Here is a 24,151-nt window from a genome sequence, read left to right as displayed (position 1 = left end):
GGACGGCGCCACCTTGCAGCGCGCACAGCGCGAGGTGACCCCGGCCGGGGCGGGCAGGGCCGTGCCATCCGCAGCAGGGGGGCGGCGTGCGGAGCGGACGAGATGGAACCCCCCCGTCGCCGTCAGGATGGACTCGGCCGGATGTGACGCAGGGCGACGTAGGCTTGCGCGTTGCGGGGCGCAGGGGCGGGGCCCGGCGAACGTGCGTGCGCGCGTGCGCGTACTTGCGTCTGCCTGAGGTGGGCTCGGGGTGAGTGGTCCGCGGCGTCGCGTCTGCAGGAAGAGACATGGGGTGCGGGCCGGGCGCGGGAGGGCGCGGGAGGGCGCGGCGTTGCTGCCGGGGACGCCGGGGCGGACGCAGCACCGCGTCTCGGCCGCCGGGAGGCCGCAGTGTCCACGCCGAGCACGTCCGCAGTGCGGGGGTCGTTAGCCCCGCGGTGTTGGCGTCCGTGGTGTCGAGTCCCGAGCGGGGCGGGCCGCGCGCGCAGGGGTCCTGGGCGGGCGTTCCCGTCTCGGTCCGCCGGGCATCCGCGGCCAGGGAGCCCGGGCCGTGGGCGACGCCCCCGTGCTGAGTGTGCCCCGCCCGTCCCAAGCCCCCGGGGGCGAGTGGCCGGGGCCCGCCGTGACCCTCGGGCCGCCCCGGGGAGCGGCCACGCAGAGCCGCGGTCACGCAGGGCCGTGTCGGGTTCGTGTGGAGGGCGCTTGCTCTGCGGTGGATCGTGAGGGAAGAAACTGAGGAAAACGTGACGGAAACTCCCACGGGGAACCAGGAGCCCCTGAGCGTTCGTGGGGACAGAGTTAGAGACCATGAGTTGACGTGGGCGCCAGCGGCGTTTTGGAGTCCACGCGTAGTGTTTTTCAGGATTTGCAATTCGTTGTCACTATGTGCAGCGTCCTTCACGCCCGTGGACTACAGACATTTTGGTGCTGAGATAAACTCTCCATTGTTGACTTTCCGAAGGAGCCTCGCGCTCACGCCGTTAGCGCCAGCCTTGCCAAGTGAGTGTGTCACACACTCACGCCGTTAGCACCAGCCTTGCTGAGCGTGTCTCACACGCTGTTAGCACCAGCCTCACCGAGTGTCTCACACTCAGTGTTAGCACCAGCCTCGCCGAGTGTGTCTCACACTCACAGCGTTAGCACCAGCCTCGCTGAGTGTGTCTCACACTCAGTGTTAGCACCAGCCACACCGAGTGTGTCACACACGCTGTTAGCACCAGCCTCACTGAGTGTCTCACACTCAGTGTTAGCACCAGCCTCGCCGAGTGAGTGTGTCACACACTTGAGCCATTAGCACCAGCCTGGCCGAGTGTGTCACACACTCACAGTGTTAGCACCAGCCTCGCCGAGTGTGTCTCACACTCGCGCCATTAGCATCAGCCCGGCCAAGTGTGTCTCACACTCACAGCGTTAGCACCAGCCTCGCTGAGTGTGTCTCACACTCAGTGTTAGCACCAGCCACACCGAGTGTGTCACACACGCTGTTAGCACCAGCCTCACTGAGTGTCTCACACTCAGTGTTAGCACCAGCCTCGCCGAGTGAGTGTGTCACACACTTGAGCCATTAGCACCAGCCTGGCCGAGTGTGTCACACACTCACAGTGTTAGCACCAGCCTCGCCGAGTGTGTCTCACACTCGCGCCATTAGCATCAGCCCGGCCAAGTGTGTCTCACACTCACAGCGTTAGCACCAGCCTCGCTGAGTGTGTCTCACACTCAGTGTTAGCACAAGCCACACCGAGTGTGTCACACACGCTGTTAGCACCAGCCTCACTGAGTGTGTCTCACACTCACGCCATTAGCGTCAGCCTGGCCGAGTGTGTCTCACAGTGTTAGCACCAGCCTCGCCGAGTGTGTCACACACTCACACAGCGTTAGCACCAGCCTTGCCGAGTGTGTCACACACTCACAGTGTTAGCACCAGCCTCGCCGAGTGTGTCTCACAGCATTAGCGCCAGCCTCGCCGAGTGTGTCTCACACACTCAAAGCGTTAGCACCAGCCTGGCCGAGTGTGTCTCACACAGCGTTAGCACCAGCCTCGCCGAGTGTGTCACATACTCACACAGCGTTAGTACCCGCCTGGCTGAGTGTGTCTCACACAGCGTTAGCACCAGCCTGGCCGAGTGTGTCTCACATTCACACAGCGTTAGCACCAGACTGGCTGAGTGTGTCTCACACTCACAGCGTTAGCACCAGCCTCGCCGAGTGTGTCTCACACTCAGTGTTAGCACCAGCCTCGGTGAGTGTGTCACACACTCACAGTGTTAGCACCAGCCTGGCCGAGTGTGTCTCACACTCAGCGTTAGCACCAGCCTCGCTGAGTGTGTCTCACACATAGTGTTAGCACCAGCCTGGCCGAGTGTGTCTCACACATAGTGTTAGCACCAGCCTGGCCTAGTGTGTCTCACATTCACACAGCGTTAGCACCAGCCTGGCCGAGTGTGTCTCACACTCGCGCCATTAGCACCAGCCCGGCCAAGTGTGTCTCACACTCACACAGCGTTAGCACCAGCCTGGCCGAGTGTGTCTCACACTCACACAGCGTTAGCACCAGCCTGGCCGACTGTGTCTCACACTCACAGTGTTAGCACCAGCCTGGCCGACTGTGTCTCACACTCAGCGTTAGCACCAGCCTGGCCGAGTGTGTCTCACACTCAGTGTTAGCGCCAGCCTAGCCGACTGTGTCTCACACTCAGCGTTAGCACCAGCCTGGCCGAGTGTGTCTCACACAGCAGTGCCCCTCCGCTGTGGGAAATGGTCTGAACCCCGGATGTACTGCGCGATGTCTGTCAGAACCTTTGGCCTAGGAAACACTCCTTCCGTTGCCTGAGAAAGTTCCTAAACGTCAACGTTTGAGGTTTTCAAGGTGAAAATTTCAGGGTTGCATTGCAAGGTTTTTTAATTTTTTTAAGGCTGAAAAATACCAAAATGGCTTCAAAAAGAGCTCTGGTCATCCTGGCCAAAGGAGCCGAGGAGATGGAGACGGTCATCCCTGTGGACGTCATGAGGCGAGCTGGGGTGAGTCCCCGTTCTCTCCTAGCCCTCCTTGTGTGCAGAGTTTCAAGGTTTTTTTAAAAGATGTATTTTAGTTACATGAAAGGCAGAGAGACAGGAAGGAAGAAACAGACGGACCGTCCACTGGTTCACTCCCCAGCTGGCCGTGAGAGCCTGGGCTGGGCAGGGCCAGAGCCAAGAGCCCGGAACTCCATCCAGGTCTCCCATGTGAGTGCAGGGACCCAAGCCCTTGGGCCATCTTCTGCTGACTTCCCCAGGCGCATTAGCAGGGAGCTGGCCCAGGACTTGCCTGCCCCAAGTTTTAAGATTTTTAAAAATTTACTTTGAATATTCTTTACTAAATATTTCAAGTGTATGCAAAATTAAAGACTGTAACAATAAACATTTGTTTATCCACTACCATATTTAATACTTGTTAGCATTTGCCATATTTCTTTCAAACCCATTTCATATTTTTTTTAGATCTATCTGCTTACTTACCTGAAAGAGTGACAGAATCTTCCCTCTAGTTCACCCCCAGATGCCTGCAACAGCCAGCGCTAGGCCAGGCTGAGCCTGGAGCTCCATCGGGCCTCTTGATGTAGGTTTAGGAGCTAAAATCCTGGGTCACCCACTACTTCCCAGGCCCGTTAGCAGGGAGCTGGATTGGAAGCAGAGTACCTGGGACTAGAACCAACGTTCCTGTATGGGGTGTGGGCATCCCAACGCACTGTACCACGATGTATACCCTTTCTATTTTTTTATTTTTATTTATTTATTTGAAAGAGGTCTTCCATCTGCTGGTTCATTCCCCAAGTCCTCCCAGCAGACAGGGCTTAGTCGTAGTGAAGCCACGAGTCTGTAACTTCGCCTGGGTTTCTTGTACCAGAGCCGTGCCCTGCTGCCTTCCGTGGTACCCCCAGCAGACAGCTGGGTGGCGAGCAGAGCAGGGACCCAAACCTAGGCACTGTGATGTGGTACGAGGTGCCCGAGTGGCATCTTTTTTTTTTTTTTTTTTTTTTTTTTAAGATTTATTTATTTGAAAGTCAGAGTTACACAGAGAGAGGAGAGGCAGAGGGAGAAAGGTCTTCCATCCGCTTGTTCACTCTCCATATGGCCACAATGGCCGGAGCTGCACCAATCAGGAGCCAGGAGCTTCCGGATCTCCCATGTGGGTGCAGGGGCTTAAGGACTTGGGCCATCCTCCACTGCTTTCCCAGGCCATAGCAGAGAGCTGGATTGGAAGTGGAGCAGTTGGGACTTGAACTGGCGCCCATAATGGATGCTGGCACTGCAGGCAGCGGCTTTACTTGCTACGCCACAGTGCCGGCCCCCACGAGTGGTATCTTAACTGGTGTGCCAAACTCCTACCCACAAACCCATTTCTTACAGAGCAGCCACTTCAAAGAGATGACCCCGCGGCCCTGTCTGTTTTCTCAGTCCTGTGCCGCCTTCACTTCCTAGAGGTCGCTGCTGTCACGTTGGTATCCGTGCGTCCATGCGTGTCTTTAGAGTGGCGCTGGGCTGTTCTCACCCTGCAGGCTCCCACAGGGGTGTACACTGTGTCTGCACGAACAGCCAGGGGGGACAAACTCCTCAGCACCTGCTCGGCCTGGCTGCATTCCAAGTGCTCTCACTAAACTTCCCAGCCACCCTGTGAGTTGGAAGCTGCCACCCTCATTTTACAGCTAAAGAAACTGAGGCATGGAGACCCCAAAGAAGCCAGTAGAACCCGGAGCCAGCAGTGGAGCCCAGAGTGTGTTCAGATCTGGGTGTGCGTAGGTCTGTTGAGTTCGCTCAGAATCGCCCACAGTGTTGCCCCGCATGCAGGTGCACAGCCTGGCCGTCCTTGTCATGCATCGTCACTGTGAGTCTCCTGTAGGAGGGTTCCCAGGCTGTGTCCCCAGTGGGGATGGCGAGGTCAGAGGACCACCCTTCCTGGATGCTGCCGAATCGCTTTCCAGTGCACCAACTGGCGGTCCCACCAGCAGGACAGGAAGTTCCTCTTGTCAGCTTTTTACATTTTGACAAGATAAAGTAGTATTTCCTTGCTTTAACTTGGATTTCTACCTCTTTTCATTTATTTATCTATTTGAAAGTCAGAGTTACACAGAGAGAGGAGAGAGAGGTCTTCCATCCGATGGTTCACTCCCAAATTGGCCACAATGGCTGGAGCTGTCCTGATCAGTAGCCAGGAGCTTCTTCCAGGTCTCCCATATGGGTGCAGTGACCCAAGGAGTTGGGCCATCCATCTTCCATTGCTTTCCCAGGCCATAGCAGAGAGCTGGATCAGAAGTGGGTCAGCCGGGACCCAAACCAGTGCCTATATGGGATGCCGGCACTGCAGGCAGTGGTGTTACGCCATAGCGCCATCCCCAATTTCTTTCTTTCTTTCTTTTTTTTTTTTTGACAGGCAGAGTGGACAGTGAGAGAGAGAGAGAGAGAAAGGTCTTCCTTTGCCGTTGGTTCACCCTCTAATGGCCGCTGCGGCCGGCGCACCGCACTGATCCGAAGGCAGGAGCCAGGTGCTTCTCCTGGTCTCCCATGGGGTGCAGGGTCCAAGCACTTGGGCCATCCTCCACTGCACTCCCTGGCCACAGCAGAGAGCTGGCCTGGAAGAGGGGCAACCAGGACAGAATCCGGCGCCCCGACCGGGACTAGAACCCGGTGTGCCGGCGCCGCTAGGCGGAGGATTAGCCTAGTGAGCCGCGGTGCCGGCCCATCCCCAATTTCTATTTGAAAATAACACGAAAGAGTGGGTGTTTGGTGCCGTAGTTAAGATGTTGCACACCTGCGTCCCGTGTCAGAGTGCCTGGCTTGAGCCCCACCCCCACTTTCAGTCCAGCTTCCTGCTTATTGTGCCCTGGGAGGCGGCAGCAGGTGGTGGCTCAAGTACTTGGGTCCTTGCCACCATGTGGGAGACCTGGATTGAGTTTCCGACCCCTAGACATTTGAACCAGTGGATTGGTGGCCTCTCTCTCTCTCTCTCTCGATCTCAAATGAAAAGAAATCATAAAGTTCTAAATGGCAATAGTAACCTTGTAAGATTATTAGAAGGAGTTATTAATGGGACGGTCCTATAATGTATTGCCCAACTGGAATGCTTGTAGGAGAAAGGGTGTTCAGCCAGACATGGTGCTAGGACAGCAGCTGTAAATTGGGACTGTCAGGGAATGGGGATAGACCTAGTTATTAAATACGTTTAGCTAACATATTAGCTCAAATTCAGTGTGGTTGGCTTGTAGTATTTCCTGTCAAGTTATTTTAAAATGTAGGGCAGCTGTGAAAATGTCATTCTAAATGTGTCGGTGTTCTTAAATATCGTGATGACTTCTTTCTCGTAGATTAAGGTCACTGTTGCCGGTCTGGCTGGGAAGGACCCTGTACAGTGTAGCCGTGACGTTGTCATTTGTCCTGATGCCAGTCTGGAAGATGCAAAAAAAGAGGTTTGTTCTCCATTTGTGGAATGATTCATCTGACTTTGTTACTAGTTTCCTGAAATGTCTTGTGAATACGTCTAAGACTTGGTAGCACAGACGTACTTTAGAAACTTACTTTGCTTGAATGTCTTTCCCAGTAACTGTACTGGGAGGGCAGGGGCTTCACCTTTCCACTCCGTCGTTGTGGAACTCCTTGATGCCACGGTGCTTGGCGTGTTGGGGGCGGGGGCGGGGGGGATGCCTTGCTGAGGCACCGGAGGAAGCGTTTTCCTTACACAGGCATCCTTCCTCCTCTTCTGGTTTTTGGAAAGGCAGAGTGACAGAAGGAGAGACAGAGAGGCAGATCTTCTATCTGCCAGTCCACTACCCAAATGGCTGCAACAGCTGGGGCTGAAGCCGGAACTCCATGCCCGTCTCCTATATGAGCGGCAGGGGCCCAGGGACCTGAGCCGCCATCCATTGCCTTCCCAGGTGAATTAGCAGGAAGCTGGATTGGAAGGAGAGCAGCCTGGACTTGAACCAGCATCGATATGGGATGCTAGCGTTGCAGGCATGGCTTAGCCTGCTGTGCCCCGATGCCAGCACCCTATTCTAACTTTTTAATGCACTAAATCCTCTCTCTGCTCCCCTTTGTTAAGCGACCTTTTACTTTTTTCTCTATAGTGACACAGATGGCCTGTGATTCATTTCACGTGGAGCAGCTCAGACTTGATTAGTGTTGGGATTAAGGAAGAAGTAAAGAGATCTGCTTAACCTGTGTCACTTTTTCAGTATCTAGAATTATGGTTTGTAACTTGCAAGGGCGATGGAGCTGGTTTCCCTGCCCAGTTCGGGGGACAGGAGGTGGGCTGTGCCCTCCTGGAGCAGCTGCATGGAGGGAGGGGGGGTGGGGCCTGCTTCCATGCGGAGCTGGCCTCAGGTAGTCCGTCGCCAGGTTGTCAAGAGTTAGAATACTGGTCCTCACAGCTGGGTTGTTGAGTAGAAGTAGCTTTGTTCCTCAGTGTTCTTGTATCCTGTCGTGCCGGGTATTCCCATCAGCAGGTATCTTTCGTAGGTATTTATTGTTCATTCCAGATTCCAGAAAAATTCTATACGTCACATATTTTATTTTTGGGTTTTGTTTGGTTTTAAAACAACAGTAAGATGCTTACGATCTTAGTTCTAAAAAGTGTGTGTTGTACTGAGTGTATACTAAGTTCTCATTTGTAGTTTGTTTAATGACTAACAATTTTCTTAAAACTTTGAGCATCGTCAAGTGTTGTTCAAGCAGTTTCCATTTTGTGTCTCCAGGGCTTGACATTAATGAGCTCTCTAGGTGTTTTAGTGTCGGAGATACTAAAATATCGCATCATTTTTCTCCTCAAGTTCCATTTTTCATAAAGTTAAAAATATTTTTCCATGCCTTTTAAATTTTCTCTTGTGCACATGCGTGTTGAAGACAGTTCACACGGTAGAGTCCGAGTGTCAGGTGTCCCCGTCTCGTCCTGCCCGTCTCCCTCCACCCAGCCCACAGAACATCCCTTTGTGAGTGCCTGTGTGCACACATGAGCAGGTGTGTCACGTCCATACACACGTACACATATAGTACATGTTGGTATGCATGCACAAAGACTTCATGTTTTATTTCATGTTTTATCCGTGTTTTGTGTATGAGCACCTGTGTGCACATGCGAGCGGGTGGATCATGTTCATACACATGTACACATAGATTACATGTGTTTGTGTCTTATCTGAGTCCCTGTGTGCACACACATGAGACCTGACCATACATGTGGGTTACCTGTGTTTTTGTGTTTGATTGCAAGTGACACTGTCCGCACCTGTCGCTCTGCAGCGTGGCCACGCTTACGTGTTCCGGCCATGAGGAGCCTGTGTCCTCTGCTGACGACAGCGGTGTCGGGGCCACCGTTATCTCACTGTGGTCCCACTGACAGGTGTACCTACACAGGTTCCTGCCTGTATTTTGCTCGAGTCCCACGTGTAAAATGTGAAAGCGTGGTTAGATTGTCACCGTGTTTTTTCTCCTTTTTGAACTGTTTCAGGGCCCGTATGATGTGGTCGTCCTGCCGGGAGGTAACCTGGGTGCACAGAATTTGTCTGAGGTAAAAGCAGCGGGGCGGGGCCTGGGGACACAGGCGGGAAGACTGAGGAAGTGTGCACTCTGTTGGTTACATTGTAGCTCAGCTATTTCAGGGAGGGGCTGTGGATAAAATGGAGACCACCCAGAGGAACATGCGTGTTCTAGCCTTACTGCAGTCGGCATTTCTAGTCATACTTGCCGTGGAAGTGCACTGAACTGGTGGAGTGATTGTTCACGAACAGGTTCTGTGAATGCAGCCCCCAGTGAGATGCCTGTTTCCCGCGCCAGCAGCAGAGTCACTGGGCTTTGTGTTGGCGAAGGGTCCAGCCTGGACTGCCGTGCGGCCGCCCGCGACCCTGGGGTTTGCAGGGAGCCGTGAGGGCTGGCACCGCTACTGTCGGGGGCTCAGCCTGCCCAGCAGACGGGAGAGCAGTGTTCCCGCTGGCCTTGACTGCTCCGCCATCTGGAAGCACCCCAGACCCCACATTGCCTCCTCCTGCCCACTCTCACCCTGGGAAACAGGAAGGCAAGGGGCAAACCAACAAAGTCGCTCTTTCCTTCCTGTGTTTGAAGGTGGAGGGATAAGGTTCCCTTAGGACAAACCCTCTGTCGGGCCAGGGGTCCAGACACACCGTGCATGTGGTCACTGTTAGGTTAGTGATGGACCAGTGGTCCTAGGACGGTAGATCGCTGGTCTCGTGAGCTAAGCTCAACTGAGGTTCTGCCGCAGTGTCCAAGCAAGGGATTGGTGTAACGGCCCCATGGCAGCCTGACGTGTTTCGGTTTCTTTGACAGTCTGCGGCCGTGAAGGAGATCCTGAAGGAACAAGAAAAGAGGAAGGGCCTCATAGCGGCCATCTGCGCAGGTACCGTGCCTGGGGGCTGCCCTTCCTGCCCTTCCTTGTGGGGTCTGCTGAGCTGGGGGCACGGAGGTGCTGTCCCCTCAGAAGGGGGCAGCTGTGCGCCACCTCTCTGCCCCGGCGTCCGTTCTGCAGCTCTGCATTTTCCGTGTTTGGTTGACCTCGGAGGAGAGGAAGGCCCTCTGGAATTCAGTAAACAGCTTGTCTCGGCAGGTCTGGCGCCAGGAAGCGTGTGTGCCAGCAGCGTCAGCAGGAATCGTCAGCAGAAACAGCAGCTTTGCCCTGTGCTGCCCTGCAGAGGGGAGGCCCGCGCCGCCTCCCGCCACCTCCCTGGCGATCTCCGACTCTCAGTGGGCTCTGATCTCGGGCACTGTATCGTCGGCCACGTGACTTAGAATAGGCTCGCTCACGCTCCTCTGAGGTCCCCACATCTTTGAAACGTGACGTCTTGCCCTCTGGTGCTGTTTTCAAGCCGGTCTTGCTCCGGTATCGGATAATGTTCCACCAGCCTGCGTTTTTCCGTAGTGTGACCTCCCCAGGGCCTGCCTTGCTGCAGGTCTCTGAGATGTTTGCCCACATGGCTGGCTGGCTGGAATCGTACGCTGACGTCTTACTTCAGTGCGTAGGCTCTTTAGAAGTCACAGGCGAGGATCCCCGTGACCTTACTGGTCACTGTAGCATTCCCTCTGGGGAGTCAGGTCAGAACAGATGCTTCGAAGATGTTATTGGCCTTTTTCCTTCTCAGAAGTGACAGCAGGGTGTGACAGTGCCGTCCTGTGGGCGTGGCATGCGTGCTAGAGATGTCCCAGGTCTACTGGGTCACGTGACAGGTGGTGATGTCACGTAGCCCAAATGAAGCCAAAGGGCCCCCAGGAGCTGGGGAAGAGGAAGGGAGGATGGGTTTGGCCGGCTTTGTGGCCCGAGGCCGTGGTGCAGGCGCGCGCTGCGTGTCAGCGAGCTGGCCCGGCATCGGCCTCGTCTGGTACTCGTGCTCTCGCGGCGTGTTCGTCCTGTTGCACACCCTGACTCTGGCAGTGAGGTGAGGGCCGTGGAGGGGAGCAGAGCAGGTGCAACAAGTGCAGGTTTTGGATGAAAAGATGCAAGTTAGGCGCTGATACTGCGTGAGAAAGGTGGACACAGAAGAGAGGCTGTCTTGAAAAGAAGACAGAGGTTTGCTCTGAGTAGGGGCCGGGCGGAGGAGTTGACTGGCTTCAGGTGGAAGCAGGGCCTCAGACACCGGCAGTGGCCAGGTGTCCTTTTCTAAGTCACCACCAGGTGGCGCTGGTGGCTTTCCCCTTGGCTGCCGCGGGGCCTCCTGCTAGTCCTCCCCTCCCCCAGGGCCGCGGTGCTGACTCGGCAGCTTTCTCACCCCGCAGAATTTCTAGTAGTCGGGCTGCTTAGTGTCCCTGAGAGAGAGACAGAGAGAAAGTCTTCCTTCCGTTGGTTCACCCCCCAAATGGCACTGCGCCAATCCGAAGGCAGGAGCCAGGTGCTTCTCCTGGTCTCCCATGGGGTGCAGGGCCCAAGCACTTGGGCCATCCTCCACTGCACTCCTGGGCCACAGCAGAGAGCTGGCCTGGAAGAGGGGCAACCGGGACAGAATCTGGCGCCCCGACCGGGACTAGAACCCAGGGTGCTGATGCCGCAGGCGAAGGATTAGCCTAGTGAGCCGTGGCACCAGCCCTTGCCTCTTTTTCAAAATAGACAGAAGCCCCAGAAGACAGTAATCACGGACTTACACGGCGGGCCAGCCAGCGGGAAGTGCCGGCGTCCGGGAGTGAGGGAGGGTGTGGGGGAGTTCCCCAGCTTCCTCACCCGGAGGGGAGGGAGGGGAGCAGGCCGCTGGAGCTGGAGCCCCGCCCGCTGCCCGCTCTGCTTGCGCTCCCTTTACAGAGGAGACGGGGGCTCTCTTATCCCTCGGCTCTGCCGTGTAAGAATTAGAGGTGCCTCGGGAGTCCGCTCAGGTAGACTGGACAGCGCAGATTTGGTACAATGCAAGTAAGGCCAAAGCATGCCCGGGGCTTTGCAGAAGGTTCCTGGGAGATGTGTGTGATAGAAACACTGCACAGATTTCCAAAACATTTTTGTACCAAAATTATCTTTTAATTCCATTTTTTTTTTTCATAACCTTTCTGAAGTACCCGCGTGTGTTTGAGGCTTTTGACCTAAGAAATAAAAATTAGAACTTGGAGTGACACCAGCACCTCACGTTTGGAGTGACACCAGCAGCTCGCGTTAGGTAGAGCGCTTATGTAATCAGGTGCAGTTTGTTTGGTCCGTGTTTACAGCAGCTCTGGCTTGAGCAGCCCGCAGGTGTGTTACATAACCGTTTCCTGGGAATCATGTTGGAAAATGAAAGGTCAGGAGGACCAAGGCGTCAGGTTTGTGGAAGCAAACACAGGCTGTGCGAGGGGACGTCGGCCAGCCCCCTGCCCTCAGCTGTCACAGCAGGCTGCCCTGGAGTCTGCTCCTCTAGGTATGGCTTCGAGAAGAAAGGTGAACGTTTTTCAAACCTTTAAAGTAAGGGAACAATTAAAAGTAAAAAGCCTTTTTGGTTTTAGTCCTTGTTTGAGCCCATTGAGTATAAATATGCTTGTGATCCTGAGTTGACCACTTTCGGTGAATAAATGTGGATAAATCTCAAGTTGGTGCCTGCATCGTTCAGAGACTTCACTGCAGAGGCACAGGCTGCCCTCCGCGTGGCTGCTCGCCTGGGTCCCGTGACCTCTCGGACACCGCCAGGCCGTCTCCCCCCGGGCGGGGCGGCCTGCTGTCCCTGTAGGAAGCCTGCCGCCGGTGAATTTGGACGGGAGGGTTGGTGGATGTTCATCTGCTACTCCATTTTCTGGTAGAAAAATAGAATTGCAGCCGTGCAGTCTAGAGGTGCGATGGTGTTAGTGTGTCCCTCCTGCTGGGAGCGGTGAGAGGGGAGCGCAGCCGTCCCGGTACTCGCGGTGCGTCGGTGTCCTGCGGGGCGCTCCCGTGGCATCGGGGGGCATTCTCCTGGCTCCGTGGTTGTGGAGGGAGTTGAAGTCTCGCCGGATGTGCCCAGCAGATGGTTTCTTACAGACATACTCTTCAGCTCTCCCGTGGTTCAGAAGCCGCCCTTCTGGGCAGAGCCGCTTGACTCTGAAGATGCTGTGGCTGCTGCAGTTTCTAACGCACGCGTTTTCTGTACCTGCACTTACATCTTGTGTTAATCTTGTATCTCCAGGTCCCACGGCTCTGCTGGCTCATGAGATAGGTTTTGGAAGCAAAGTCACCACACACCCACTTGCTAAAGACAAAATGATGAATGGGAGTAAGTATCTGCTTATAAGTTGATGCACAAAAAGGCTTCTCCTGCGGACTGGGCATTTCCCAGCCGTGTCAGCCGTTGGGCAGGGACGGTCCGCGCAGCTGGGGGAGTCTCAGCTCCTCTGCACGCGTGGCCACCAGGGGCTGCGGGGTGGTGTGTTCTGTGCTGGGGGCTGGGGTCATAACCAAAGGCCAGCAGATTCCTTCTGGTCACAGATTCAACGTGATTATGCAGTGCTAGTGTAATTAGGGTCGATGTGAAATCCTGACAGCCATTTCACAGTGTCCTTTGCCCACAGTCCAAAGTGACACGAATGCCGCTCTCTGCATTCAGAGAATGGCCAAGTGGCAGGCCCGGGTGCTCAGTGATAAGTTTATTTACAGATAATCAAGCCGACATTTAAACTTTACCAGTTTTTGACTATCAGAGCAATTTCTGCTCCTGGTAAATCCACAGACAGTACAGGTGGAGGGTGAAGTGAGGCCAGGCTGCTTCTCCCTGTCTCCTCCCCCTTCTTTCTCCCAGAGTTAACTCGTGTGAAGTTGTTTGTGTAACCCTCTAGAATTTTCTCTGCACATATTCGTCATCCTTTTCAGCTTAGTATTTTTACTCTAGTGGGACCTAAGTGTGGTTATGCAGCTTGCTTTTGTCACTTGGCATACTTCACGTGACTGCCCACAGCACACGCACTTGCTTCGTCTAAGTGCCGTGAGCTAACCCGGCGTTTGATGTGTCATGACATGCGTAACTGCTCTCCGAGGAGGGACACGGAGGTAGTGTTCTGCTTTTTTTTCTTTTTTTCTTTTGGTCTTTGGAATCCAGTGAATGTCCTTAAATGTCTCTCAGCATCTCTGGGCCTTCTAAAGTAAAGTGATGCGTTATTTATTATTGCATATTACTTTTTTTATATTCAATAAACTTTATTTTCTAGGTCAGTTTTAGGTTCACAGCAACATAAAGGAGAAAATGCAGATAATTGGCAGGTGCCCAGCCCGCATTGTCCCCCCAGCACCCCAAGTGCATCCCACACAGGAGTGGTCCATTGTTAGGATGCATGGCCTCATGCTGTCCATCATTGGTATCCACAGTCCGTAGTTTACATTGTGATACGCTCTGCATAGTCTGAAATTTGATCCAAGCTAGTATTTGCTTGAAAATATGTAGGAAAATATTAACTTGTCAATAAAACTGTTTGAAAAATTGATATTTGAAGAAAAAAGCTATACCACTGATTCCCACCCCCACCTACTTGGAAAGGCAGAGTGACAGAACTTCCATCCACTGGTCTGCTCCCCAAATGTCTTCAGCAGCCTGGGCTGAGCCAGGTGGAAGCCAGGAGCCCGGAAGTCCTTGCCCGTCTCCCTCGTCGGTGGCAGGGGCCAGAGTACTGAGTCACTCGCTGCCTCCCAGGTGCTGTAGCAGGAAGCTGGATGGGAAGTGGAAGAGTCGGGTCTCCAACCCAGGCATCCCAAGTAGCCGCTCACCTGCTGTGCCACAATGCCTGCCCCCAAAGAGCATTTTAAATATGGGAATTTAATCTGAGCTAACAGAGGGGCTTTAGAGGGTCGGGGAGAAATGGGCAGGACAGGACCGGGCTTCGTCAGGTGGCTGTGAACCGTTGAGGAAGGCCCGGGGAGAGCACTTGCGCCCTGCATCTGCCAGCCTGCCTTCTCTCAGTCTCCTAAGCCGGGAGGCTGATGAGGAGTAGAGAGAGCCGGACTCGCAGTGTAGGGAGCGCGTTCCCCTGCCTTACCCCCGGGCCGCCTCTGGTCCCTGTGCCTGACAGGCAGGCGTCTTCCTCCTGGCCTCGTGGATGAGGAACAAGCTCAGAGAAGCGAGGCGACTTCCCCGAGTCGGGCCCAGCCCGGGTCCTGTGTCGTTCTGTCCCTGTCCCGTGTCATAGCAGGGCTCCCACATACATCGACGTGTCCAGGCGTGGAGTCGAGCCGCTAAGTCCTGTTCCAAGGTAGAGAGACTGGACGTGCTGCCCCTCAGACCCCTCAGAACCGCTGTGAGGGCCGCCCGGCGTGTGCTGTGGCCGAGGCCCTCCACTGGCCTTGGTGTGACCTTGGATCAGGAGGAAATTTTTCCCTCGGATGAGCGATTAGCCTGAAGACCAAAGTCCTCCACGTCGCAGGTTTTGAGTGCGTCCGTCACAGCTCCGCTGTCGCGTGTGTGCTCTGCTCTGCCTGTTTGGGAAGCATCTGTGTGCTGGTCCCAGCTGAGCAGTGGAGAGCCGGGCAGAGGGGTGGCCCCAGGTCCCCACCAGCCCTGCGGAAGGGGCAGGCTTGTCAGTCTCACCAAGTCTCAGTCTCCCCCTCTGTCACACGAGCTGACAAAGGTACCTGCTGCAGGTACCAGTGACTTCACGTGTGGCCTCGCACCGTCCCTGCCGCCACCGCCCACTTGGGCTGCAGGCTGGGAACGCAGTGGCCGTGACACGGTCCTTCGTGTTCCTGGCGTGCCCATTTCACAGAAGGGAACAGGAAGGCCCTGGGAGGTTAGCCGGCTGCTGAGTGGCAGACCTAGGGTTTGAACCGAGAGCTGCAGATGGACCAAGTTTACTCTGCCAGGCTTCCTGGGACTGCAGGTCTTGGGCAGCTGTGGGACTGCCGTGGCTGCACAGCAGCTGTGCTGTGAACATGGCGGTGGGGCCTGGTGCTGAACCGCTGTTCACAAAGACACACGCTGCCTACTGCAGAGCCGACCCAAGTTCCGCAGTTCCTTTCCCTCTGAAAAGCCGCCTGGCTCTGGGAGTTTTACTTGAAACCTTTTTCAAATTAAAGAGAAATTTATCCAGCACCTTAGGCCTGTTTGCACGTGTGATCTCGGCCCTAAAGCCACAGAACCTGGCTTGGGGGAGCGTGGCCCCTGGGTGGGATGGCCTCCTGCACGTTGCTGTTCACCATTGCCACCACCAGGTGGGGGCCGTGGACCAGCGTGGACCTCTGGCTTTTCCTGGTGGAGGATTTGCAGAGAGCCTCAGCCTCTGCAACCCTGGGTAGCCAGGTTCAGCCCCTGACGATGCGTGAGGCAGACACTCAGCACGTGCTGCCCGCCGTCCCAGGCCAGGCTGCCGGGAGCCCTGGCCCAGCTGGGTTTTTGGTTCCACGTGTGCCGTTGTCTCGGTGTGCTTTAGCCATCACGAGACGAGGTCCAGTTACGAAAAGCTTCTCCCCCCAACTAAGGGTCCCCTTTGACTCCTGAGTGCGCCTGTGGAGGTGTTGCTGTCCTCCGCGGTGACTTCCTGCTAGGGAAGGGGGAAGACCGAGGCCACTTTGAAAAGACGTGGTCTTGTGGCTTCTGCTGGGAGGGGCTCGTGAGCTGAATGTTCTCTGTGTGGTGGTTGGACAAGCGTTTCCTGAGCCGCTGCTCAGACGGGGCAGGGAGCAGGATGAAGGCGGGCCTGAGGTGTTTCAGAGCGTGCCCTGTGCCCTGCATCCGGCGGTGGGCACGGTGGTCGGAGCTGGGGTCACTGCGGAGGCTGGTGCAGCAGAGGGCAGCAGGATTTCACAGCCTCGCCTGCCCTAAGCCACCCTGCTGTCCCCATGTCCCCCCACTGAGGGTAAGGGCATGCAGTCTCCAGGCAGGTCCTTCCTGGGTCCTGGGCACCTTTTCCTTGAGATCCACTGCAAGTGTCCCTTTCCTCTTGGTGACCACTGTCACCAGCCTGTCCTGGCCGCCAGCTCCCACTTGGACCCACGTTCCCCCTGTTGTCCCTCCCAGCCCTGTTTGTGCCAAGGCCACACTCCAGGGGCCGGAGAGGGTTGGTGAGAGCTTTCTTGGGGGGCACGTGAACGGGTTCTGCCGAGCCCACGGGGCGCTGTGCCAGACCAGTCTCCGAGCAGCCGGCGACGAGTGCAGGGGGAGGCTGCACCTAAGGGCACCTCTGTGTTGTCAGTGTTCTGGGACAGGGGAAGACCCTGCCCTGTTGGAAAGTGGACAAGGAAACACAGCATTTGCAGGTTGTCAGTGGGCAGAGCCAGTGCCCTGATGGGGTCCTGAGGGCCTGCCGTAGGGAGGGGTCGCGGGTGTCCTGGGGCAGCCGTGCTGCTGGGCCTGGGGAGGGGGGGCGGGACACGTTCCGGGGCAGAAGGGGCAGGAAGCAGAGGTACAGGTGGGGCAGGGGTGGCGGCCAGGCAGAAAGCACTCTGGCCCTGGGTGGAGTCCACTTGTGCCTGCAGTGGAGGGAGAGAGCTGCGGAGGTCGGTGTGGGAGAATCCCTGAGTTGTTTGCCAGAAAAGTAACCAGCTGGGTGTGCCCAGGGAATGGCCCCCGAGAAACGAGCTTGGCCACTGCCCCCACAGGCAGGTCTCGCACCGCGTGGGCTGTGATGGTCCTGCCTGTTAGTGAGGCAGCTCCTTCCCCCTCCCCTGCATTCACAGGGCTGTCTCTCAACATTTATTGCAAAGTAGAAGTGTGACTGGTTAGTGCTTAGCGCTCTGCAGCCCCTGCCCCTGCCCCGTGCCGTCTCCCCAGCGGCTTTTACCTTCATTTCAGAGTGTCTTGCCCTCAGCCCTCAACTTCTTCCTGGACTTCTGAGCGCTTCTAAGAGCCGTGGGAATGTTCTGGATGGCTAGCTAGTAGTGGGGTAGCTTTTAAAAATGTGTTTTTGTTTTGTTTGTTTTCTATTTGTTTATTTGAAAGGCATAGTTACAGAGAGAGGGAGAGACAGAGATCTTATCTACACCTGCTGGTTCACTGCCCAAGTATCCTCAACAGCCAGAGCTGCACCAGGCTGAGCCCAGGAGCCTGGAGCTCCCTCGGGGGTCTCCCATGCGGGTGCAGGGCCCAAGCACTGGGGCCGTCTTCCACTGCTTTCCCGGTCGCAGGAGCAGGGGCTGGACAGGGAGTGGAGCAGCTCCGATCAGCAGTCAATGGGAGGCCGGCCTTGCTGGCGGCGGCTGAACCTGCTACGCCACCGCACCAGCCCCTAGAGATGTGAGCCAGCCAGTGGTGACGTGTCACCCAGCACAGCCCGTGAGGACGTAACCTTTCCGTTCATCGTCACAGGTCATTACAGCTACTCCGAGAGCCGCGTGGAGCGGGATGGCCTGATTCTCACCAGCCGCGGTCCGGGGACCAGCTTCGAGTTCGCTCTGGCCATCGTCGAGGCGCTGAGTGGCAAGGAGGTGGCGGATCAAGTGAAGGCTCCCCTCGTGCTTAAAGATTAGAGCAGTAGAGTGGCGTGGGCGAGAGCGCCCCCTGCTGGGGTTCACGCCTGCCACAGCCGGCCCGCATGCAGGCTGAGAAGCGCCGTGGATTGTGGAGTCACGGCCGACGGGCTTCTTGGCCTGCAGTTTGTGTCTGTACATTTCTGAGCCCTGTTCGCACAATAAACAAGGCGCGTAGCAAGCTGCTGGGGGCCCCGCCTGTCTCGCGTGTCTTGTGGAACCCAGCTCGTTACCCGCTTGCTTGCAGCTCTCACTGTGGCTGCAGCTGCGTAGTAAAAGCCCAGTGGGCGGTGCAGGCACGGAAGGAGGCAGAGGCAGCATGGACGAGCTCGCCGTGCTCTCCCGTCCTCCACCGCTCAGTGCGCCGGGGCAGGCCGCTGAGGCTGGCCGCGGGGGAGTCCCGGCAGCCCCCGCCTCCAGTTCCGTTGTGGAAAGAGGCCTCAGGTGGAGTTGAGAGGTGCCCGGGGCTGGCCCAGCCATTTGTTCCTTCCTCAGGTAACGGCACCGACTCCTTGTGCTCCCCAGAGCCCCCCACACCGCCTGCCTGCAGCCAGGGGAGAGCAGCCAGTGGCTGAGACTTGGTTCCGGGGCGTCTGCACAGTGGCTGCCGTGGCCAGGAGGCCGCGCTGTGACCCCGGAGTGTCAGCAGCCGTCTGGTCACTGCAGAAAGAACAGCTGTAGTTGGCTGGTCCCAGGACAAGGCAGAGATAAATGCTTTTTTTAAAAAAAAGATTTATTTGAAAGAGTTAAAGAGAGGCAGAGAGGTCTTCCATCCACTGGCTCACTCCCCAAGTGGCCACAGCAGCTGGAGCCGGGCTGATCAGGAGCTTCTTCCGGGTCTCCCACGCAGGTGCAGGGGCCCAAGGATTTGGGCCATCTCACACTGCTATCCCAGGCCACAGCAGAGAGCTGGAGCGGAAGAGGAGCAGCCGGGTATTGAACTGGCGCCCATGTGGGATGCCGCACTGCAGGTGGCGGCTTTACTCGCTGTGCCGCAGCGCTGGCTCCAAGAGATGTAAATTTGTAATGATCAAGGCAGGATTGCACGTTTTGACGAGCGCTGTGGAAGACCGCAGAGAATGCCAGGTGAGATGTGTGTGGTAGAGGTGGCATGGGCCTCTGAGGAGTGACATTGACACTTAGACCCTAAGTACCTGGCACCTGCTGTGTGCCCGGCCCTGGTGCTGGGAATAAGCCGGTGAGAGACAGGCACAGTGTTTGTCCTCACACCACGTAGAGATGTGGGAGAGGGACAGAGGTGGCACATTCTATATTTGTGTTCCATTGAGAAAAAGGAAGTGGGCAGGGAAGCAGTGGTAAATATTTTGTGCATGATGGTTAGAGGAACCTGAAGAAGAAGTTTGGGTGTGAAAGAGGCAAGTGCTGTTAAGATCATTCCAGACAGGAAGTGCAAAGGCCCCAAGGCAGGAGCTGCTGGAAGTGTGAGGACCAGGTTGAGGGGGAAGCCAGAGTGATTGAAGGCTCGCTGTGCTGGGGATCCCGGGGGGTGCAGGCGGGCAGGATCTGTCACCACAGGTGCCAGGCTCAGGGTGGGCATGGCAGGAAGGGGCGCCAAGGACTCCCCCACACTTCAGGCCTGAGCACGAGGTTAGGCGGGGTTGTGGAAGGAGGAGGGGTGAGTTGGAGGTGAGGTTGGTGGCCTGGAGCTGTCTGCAGGCCTGTGCTGACGGTTGCTGTGGATCCGAGAGCCGTGTTGGGAGCAGTGACGAGTGTGAGCCTCCCACATTAGCTCCGAGTTCCAGCACAGCCCCTGGAGTCCCCGGAGTCCGCGCCCTGCAGTGCAGAGCTGGGGACAGGAGGGAGACCTGGAATTCCTGTGCCCCTAGGACGACAGGAAGAGGCAGTTCCTGGGCACCAAGGGTGGCGGCGTGGGCCTTTTGTGGCCTTTCCTGGTAACTTCTACGAAGTCTCCACCCTGCTCTGGTCTGAGGCCTCTTTCCTGGGCTAACCACACCTGCAGGGAACTGAAGGGGGCTGCTGTCTACACTGCAGGGGTGGTTCGGAGTTGGGAGTGAGTCCTGCAGCCTCCTAGCCTGGGGCCATCCAAAGCACCCGCTGTGGTGGGGGCTGGGGGGGAGACGGGCCCTAGTCCCAGCTCCTGGCGGTCAGCAAGGACAGCCGCTCGAAAACTTGCTCTGACTGAAACAGGCAAATTCCTCTCGCAGGAACAAGGGCTCAGCGCCTCCCAGCAGCTGGCGGCCGGGATGGGGCAGCTCAGCCCCCCCCCCCCCCCCCCCAGGGTCTGCTGAGGCTGGGTCGGGCGGAGAAGCGCCTGCCAGCCTGCTCTGGGAGGAGAGGGAAGGGGCTGGGCCGACTGAGCCCCTGCTGGCTTCCGAGCGCCTCACCAGGTGGGCCAGTCTCCTGGACAGAGAAGCGACCCTGTGACATCACACAGCCCGCCCCTCTGTCTCCAGCAGGGAGCGCAGACTGTGGGCTGGTGTGGGCTGCGTCATCTCAGGTTAGCCCGGCCCACAACCCGAGGAGGTGGCGCTTGCTGTGAAGGGAAGAGGAAAACCCAGCCCCTGTCCTGCCCTGCCGGGGAAGAGCGCTTCTCCAATGAGGAGCAGGAATGCCAGGAGCGTGCAGGAACGTGCCGCCGGCCCCGTCCTGCAGGCTGGGTGCGTGCCTGTTCTACGCGCTCAGAACCGGGCGAGCGTGAACTCCAGCAGCTCGGCCTGCACGGTCCTCTGGGCGCTCTTGTGGAAAGTGCCCTTTGTCCTGAGTGAGGGGAGGCGGCAGGGCCCTGGCGCCCTGGAAGCCCTGGCTCCCAGCTTCGGGGCTCCGTCTGTGAGAAGCTGTTGGTCACACCTGAGCTGGGTGAACTCTGCACGGTCCCAGTGCTTGCTGTCCCGGGCCATCCAGAGGCTCACGTGGGACCCAGCACGCAGGAAGGAATGCAAACAGGGTCACCATCGTCACTTCCTGCCCTCGCAGGGGCGGGCCTGGGCCCACGGCAGTCACCAGACCCTGCAGGGCCCCAGTGGCTCGGTGCTTACAGCGGTCTTGTTTTTGCAGTTCTGCGTGTGGACACGTTCATATTTTCCTGGTTAAAGAATTCTGTGTATTAATTCAGCCCAGCCCTGCAGGTTTTTATGCGGCTGAAAAGAATCGTGAGGATGGAAAGTTTGTTGTCAAAGATGACAACATGGTGGGTGACGGAGGTGCAGCCTCCAGACGCACACCTGGGGTTGACAGCGATAACATCTGAGCGTTGTAAGCGCCGCCGGCGGGGGTGGGCCGCCTCCGACTCCACGTGTCTGCCCGGGGGGGGGGGGGGGGCCGGGGGGGAGGCTTTGGTAAAGCCAATCAAGGCAAATACGAGGGTACATCAAGAAGTTGGTGAGGAAATGCAATTAAAAGTTTGTTTTGGTGCAAAAACACCAAAAATCCATGCTTTTTTATAACATACATTTCCCATGAACTTTTGAAACCCCCTTGTATGCTTATATTTAAACATCTTTTTGTGGGAGCCAAGCATTGTGATACAGCAGGTTAAGCCACTGCCTGCAGTACCAGCATCCCATATGGGCGCTGGTTCAAGTCCCAGCTGCTCCACTTCCAATCCAGCTCCCTGCTAATGCTCCTGGGAAAGCAGCAGAAGGTGGCCCAGGTACTTGGGCCCCTATGCCTACGTGGGACAGCCGGATGAAGCTCCTGGCTCCTGACTTTGGCCTGGCCCAGCCCTGGTCGTTGTGGCTGTTTGGGAGTGAACCAGCAGATGGAAGATTCTCTCTTTCTCTGTTTCTCCCTCTCTGTAACTCTGCCCTTCAAATAAATAAAATGAATCTTTAAAAAAAAAAAAAAAATCTTGGGGCAGAAGCTGTGGCCTAGTAGGCTAAGCCTCCACCTGCAGTGCCAGCATCCCATATTGGCACCAGTTTGTGTCCTGGCTGCTCCTCTTCCGATCCAGCTCTCTGCTGTGGCCTGGGAAAGCAGTGAAAGATGGCCCAGGTGCTTTGGCCCCTGCACCCACATGGGAGACCTGGAAGAAGTTCCCAGCTCCTGGCTTTGGATCTGCCCAGCTCTGGCCATTGCAGCTGTTTGGGGAGTGAACCAGTGGATAGGAGACCTTTCTCTCTGTCTCTCCCTCTTTTCTGTAACTCTCAAGTAAATAAATTTTTTAAAAATGTTTATTTGAAAGGCAGAGTTATGTAGAGGCAGAGAGAAAGAGAGAGATCTTCCATCAGCCAGTTCACTCCCCAGATGGCTGCAATGGCCAGAGCTGGGCCAATCGGAAACCAGGAGCCAGGAGCTTCTTCCAGGTCTCCCACACGGGTGCAGGGGCCAAGGACTTGGGCCGTCTTCTACTGCTTTCCCAGGCCACAGCAGAGAGCTGGATCAGAAGTGGAGCAGCCAGGACTCTGAATTGGTGCCCAGTGGGACGCCAGAACCACAGGTGGCAGCTTTACCTGCTATGCCACAGTGCCGGCCCCTAAGTAAATTTTTAAAAATTTGAAAAAGATTCTTGCACCAAAATAAACTTTTAATTTTTCTGTGAACTTAATAATTTTTAAAATGTTATTTATTTGAGAGGCAGAGAAGCAGAGACAGAGAGCACTTGTTAACTATCCGGATGACAGCCAGTGCAATCCAAGAACTCAATCCACATCTCCCTGGTGGGTGGCAGAGCCTAATCACTGAGGCTGTCACCACTTCCTCCCAGGGTGCATCAGCGGGAAACTGGAGTCAGGAACTGGGTATCCAGCCTATGCACTCTGGTAAAGAACAATTTGGGACACAGGTATCTTAACTGTTAGGACAAATGTCCACCCCTCTGCACTCCCCAAATGGCTGCAACAGCCAAGGCTGAGCCAGGCTGGAGCCAGGAGACTGGAGCTTCCTCCAGGTGCAGGGGCCCAAGGACTTGGATCATCTTCCACTGCTTTCCCAGGCACACTTCCAGGAAGCTGGATCGTAGTGGAGCAGCTGGAATAGAGCTGATGCCCGTATGGGATGCTGGCGTCTCAGGTGGTGGTTAACCTGCTACACCACAGTGCCAGCCCCTCCAGGAACTCTTTGGAAGACCCTCCTACGCCACAGGATCCGTGCATGGCTCAGCTTTCTTCTTTCCAAGGGAAAATGACTTCCCAACGCTCACTAAAGAGAAAGCTGTGCTTTCTGGACCTGGATAGGACATGGCCGCTGTCAGTCCTGTGCCCACCTGTCCTTGGTCCTGTGCACACCTGACCTTGGCCATGTGCACACCTGTCCTTGGTCCTGGGCATACTTGTCCTTGGCCCTGTGCACACCTGTCCTTGGTCCTGTGCACACCTGTCCTTGGCCCTGGGCACACCTGTCCTTGGCCCTGGGCACACTTGTCCTTGGTGCTGTGCACACCTGTCCTTGGTCCTGTGCACACCTGTCCTTGGTCCTGTGCACACCTGTCCTTGGTCCTGGGCACACCTGTCCTTGGCCCTGTGCTTGTCCTTGGTGCTGGGCACACCTGTCCTTGGTGCTGTGCACACTTGTCCTTGGTGCTGTGCACACCTGTTCTTGGCCCTGGGCACACCTGTCCTTGGCCCTGTGCACACCTGTCCTTAGTCCTGTGCACACCTGTCCTTGGCCCTGTGCCCACCTGTCCTTGGTCCTGTGCCTACCTGTCCTTGGCCCTGGGCACACCTGTCCTGGGTGCTATGCACACCTGTCCTTGGCCCTGGGCACACCTGTCCTTGGCCCTGTGCTCACCTGTCCTTGGCCCTGGGCACACCTGTCCTTGGTCCTGTGCACACCTGTCCTTGTTCCTGGGGACACCAGTCCTTGGTCCTCTGCCCACCCGTCCTTAGTGCTGTGCACACCTGTCCTTGGTCCTGGGCACACCTGTCCTTAGTCCTGTGCCCACCTGTCCTTGGCCCTGGGCACACCTGTCCTTGGCCCTGTGCACACCTGTCCTTGGTCCTGTGCACACTTGTCCCTTGGTCCTGTGCACATGTGTCCTTGGGGTTCATCCTTCCAGCCCTCGCCATGTGCAGGTTGGAGGCCTCGGGCTGATGGGCCTGCAGCCTGGGTCCCTGACTAATGGGTGGTCAGCCATTAGTGCTGGCACTGGGGACAGCAGGTCACCTGGAGGAAGCTTGTAAGAGATAGCTTGCTAGACGGGCTGAGGATGGTGGCAATCATCTGATGGCTGTGCCTCCGACCTGCCGCTGGGTTGGCCTTGAGCAGTAAACCTGTGCAGGAATCCAGTGAGCCAGGTGCGCAAGCTTGATGAGGGCACCCTCCTCCCTAATGCTCAGTTGGGCTTTCACATCCCTGATCCGGGAAAGACAGCCACCCGGCATGCTTACG

General features: G+C 56.5%; 1 protein-coding gene across 5 annotated transcripts; it reads left to right on the top strand.

Moving 5' to 3' along the window:
* Nucleotides 1-175: 175 nt before the first annotated feature.
* Nucleotides 176-18,026, top strand: PARK7 (Parkinsonism associated deglycase). 5 transcript variants are annotated; one of them, XM_089299329.1, is made up of 8 exons: nucleotides 207-292; nucleotides 892-999; nucleotides 2,913-3,018; nucleotides 6,339-6,440; nucleotides 8,477-8,536; nucleotides 9,310-9,379; nucleotides 12,588-12,674; nucleotides 17,685-18,026. In XM_089299329.1, exons 3-8 carry the CDS (start codon nucleotides 2,929-2,931, stop codon nucleotides 17,843-17,845), a joined length of 570 nt encoding a protein of 189 aa, XP_089155455.1. In that variant the 5' UTR covers nucleotides 207-292; nucleotides 892-999; nucleotides 2,913-2,928; the 3' UTR covers nucleotides 17,846-18,026. The 5 variants fall into 5 exon arrangements, with proteins under 5 accessions (XP_008264192.1, XP_089155455.1, XP_002716191.1 ...); XM_008265970.5 differs by lacking the exon at nucleotides 892-999 and having other exon boundaries at nucleotides 176-239; XM_002716145.6 differs by lacking the exon at nucleotides 892-999 and having other exon boundaries at nucleotides 207-250.
* The last annotated feature ends 6,125 nt before the right edge of the window (nucleotides 18,027-24,151 follow it).

The sequence above is a fragment of the Oryctolagus cuniculus genome, chromosome 7, assembly GCF_051225735.1.
Source record: "Oryctolagus cuniculus isolate XC-2025 breed Fujian yellow rabbit chromosome 7, ASM5122573v1, whole genome shotgun sequence".
NCBI lineage: Eukaryota > Metazoa > Chordata > Mammalia > Lagomorpha > Leporidae > Oryctolagus > Oryctolagus cuniculus.
The sequence above is the reverse complement of the archived record's forward strand: the minus strand, read 5'-3'. Positions and strand labels throughout refer to the sequence as shown.

Bases quoted from the DNA above. Each gene is read 5' to 3' on its own strand.
- PARK7 (XM_051856888.3), top strand. The intron at 9,380-12,587 runs GTACCGTGCCTG...TTGTATCTCCAG, and splicing joins CATAGCGGCCATCTGCGCAG to GTCCCACGGCTCTGCTGGCT. The intron at 12,675-17,684 runs GTAAGTATCTGC...TCATCGTCACAG, and splicing joins AGACAAAATGATGAATGGGA to GTCATTACAGCTACTCCGAG.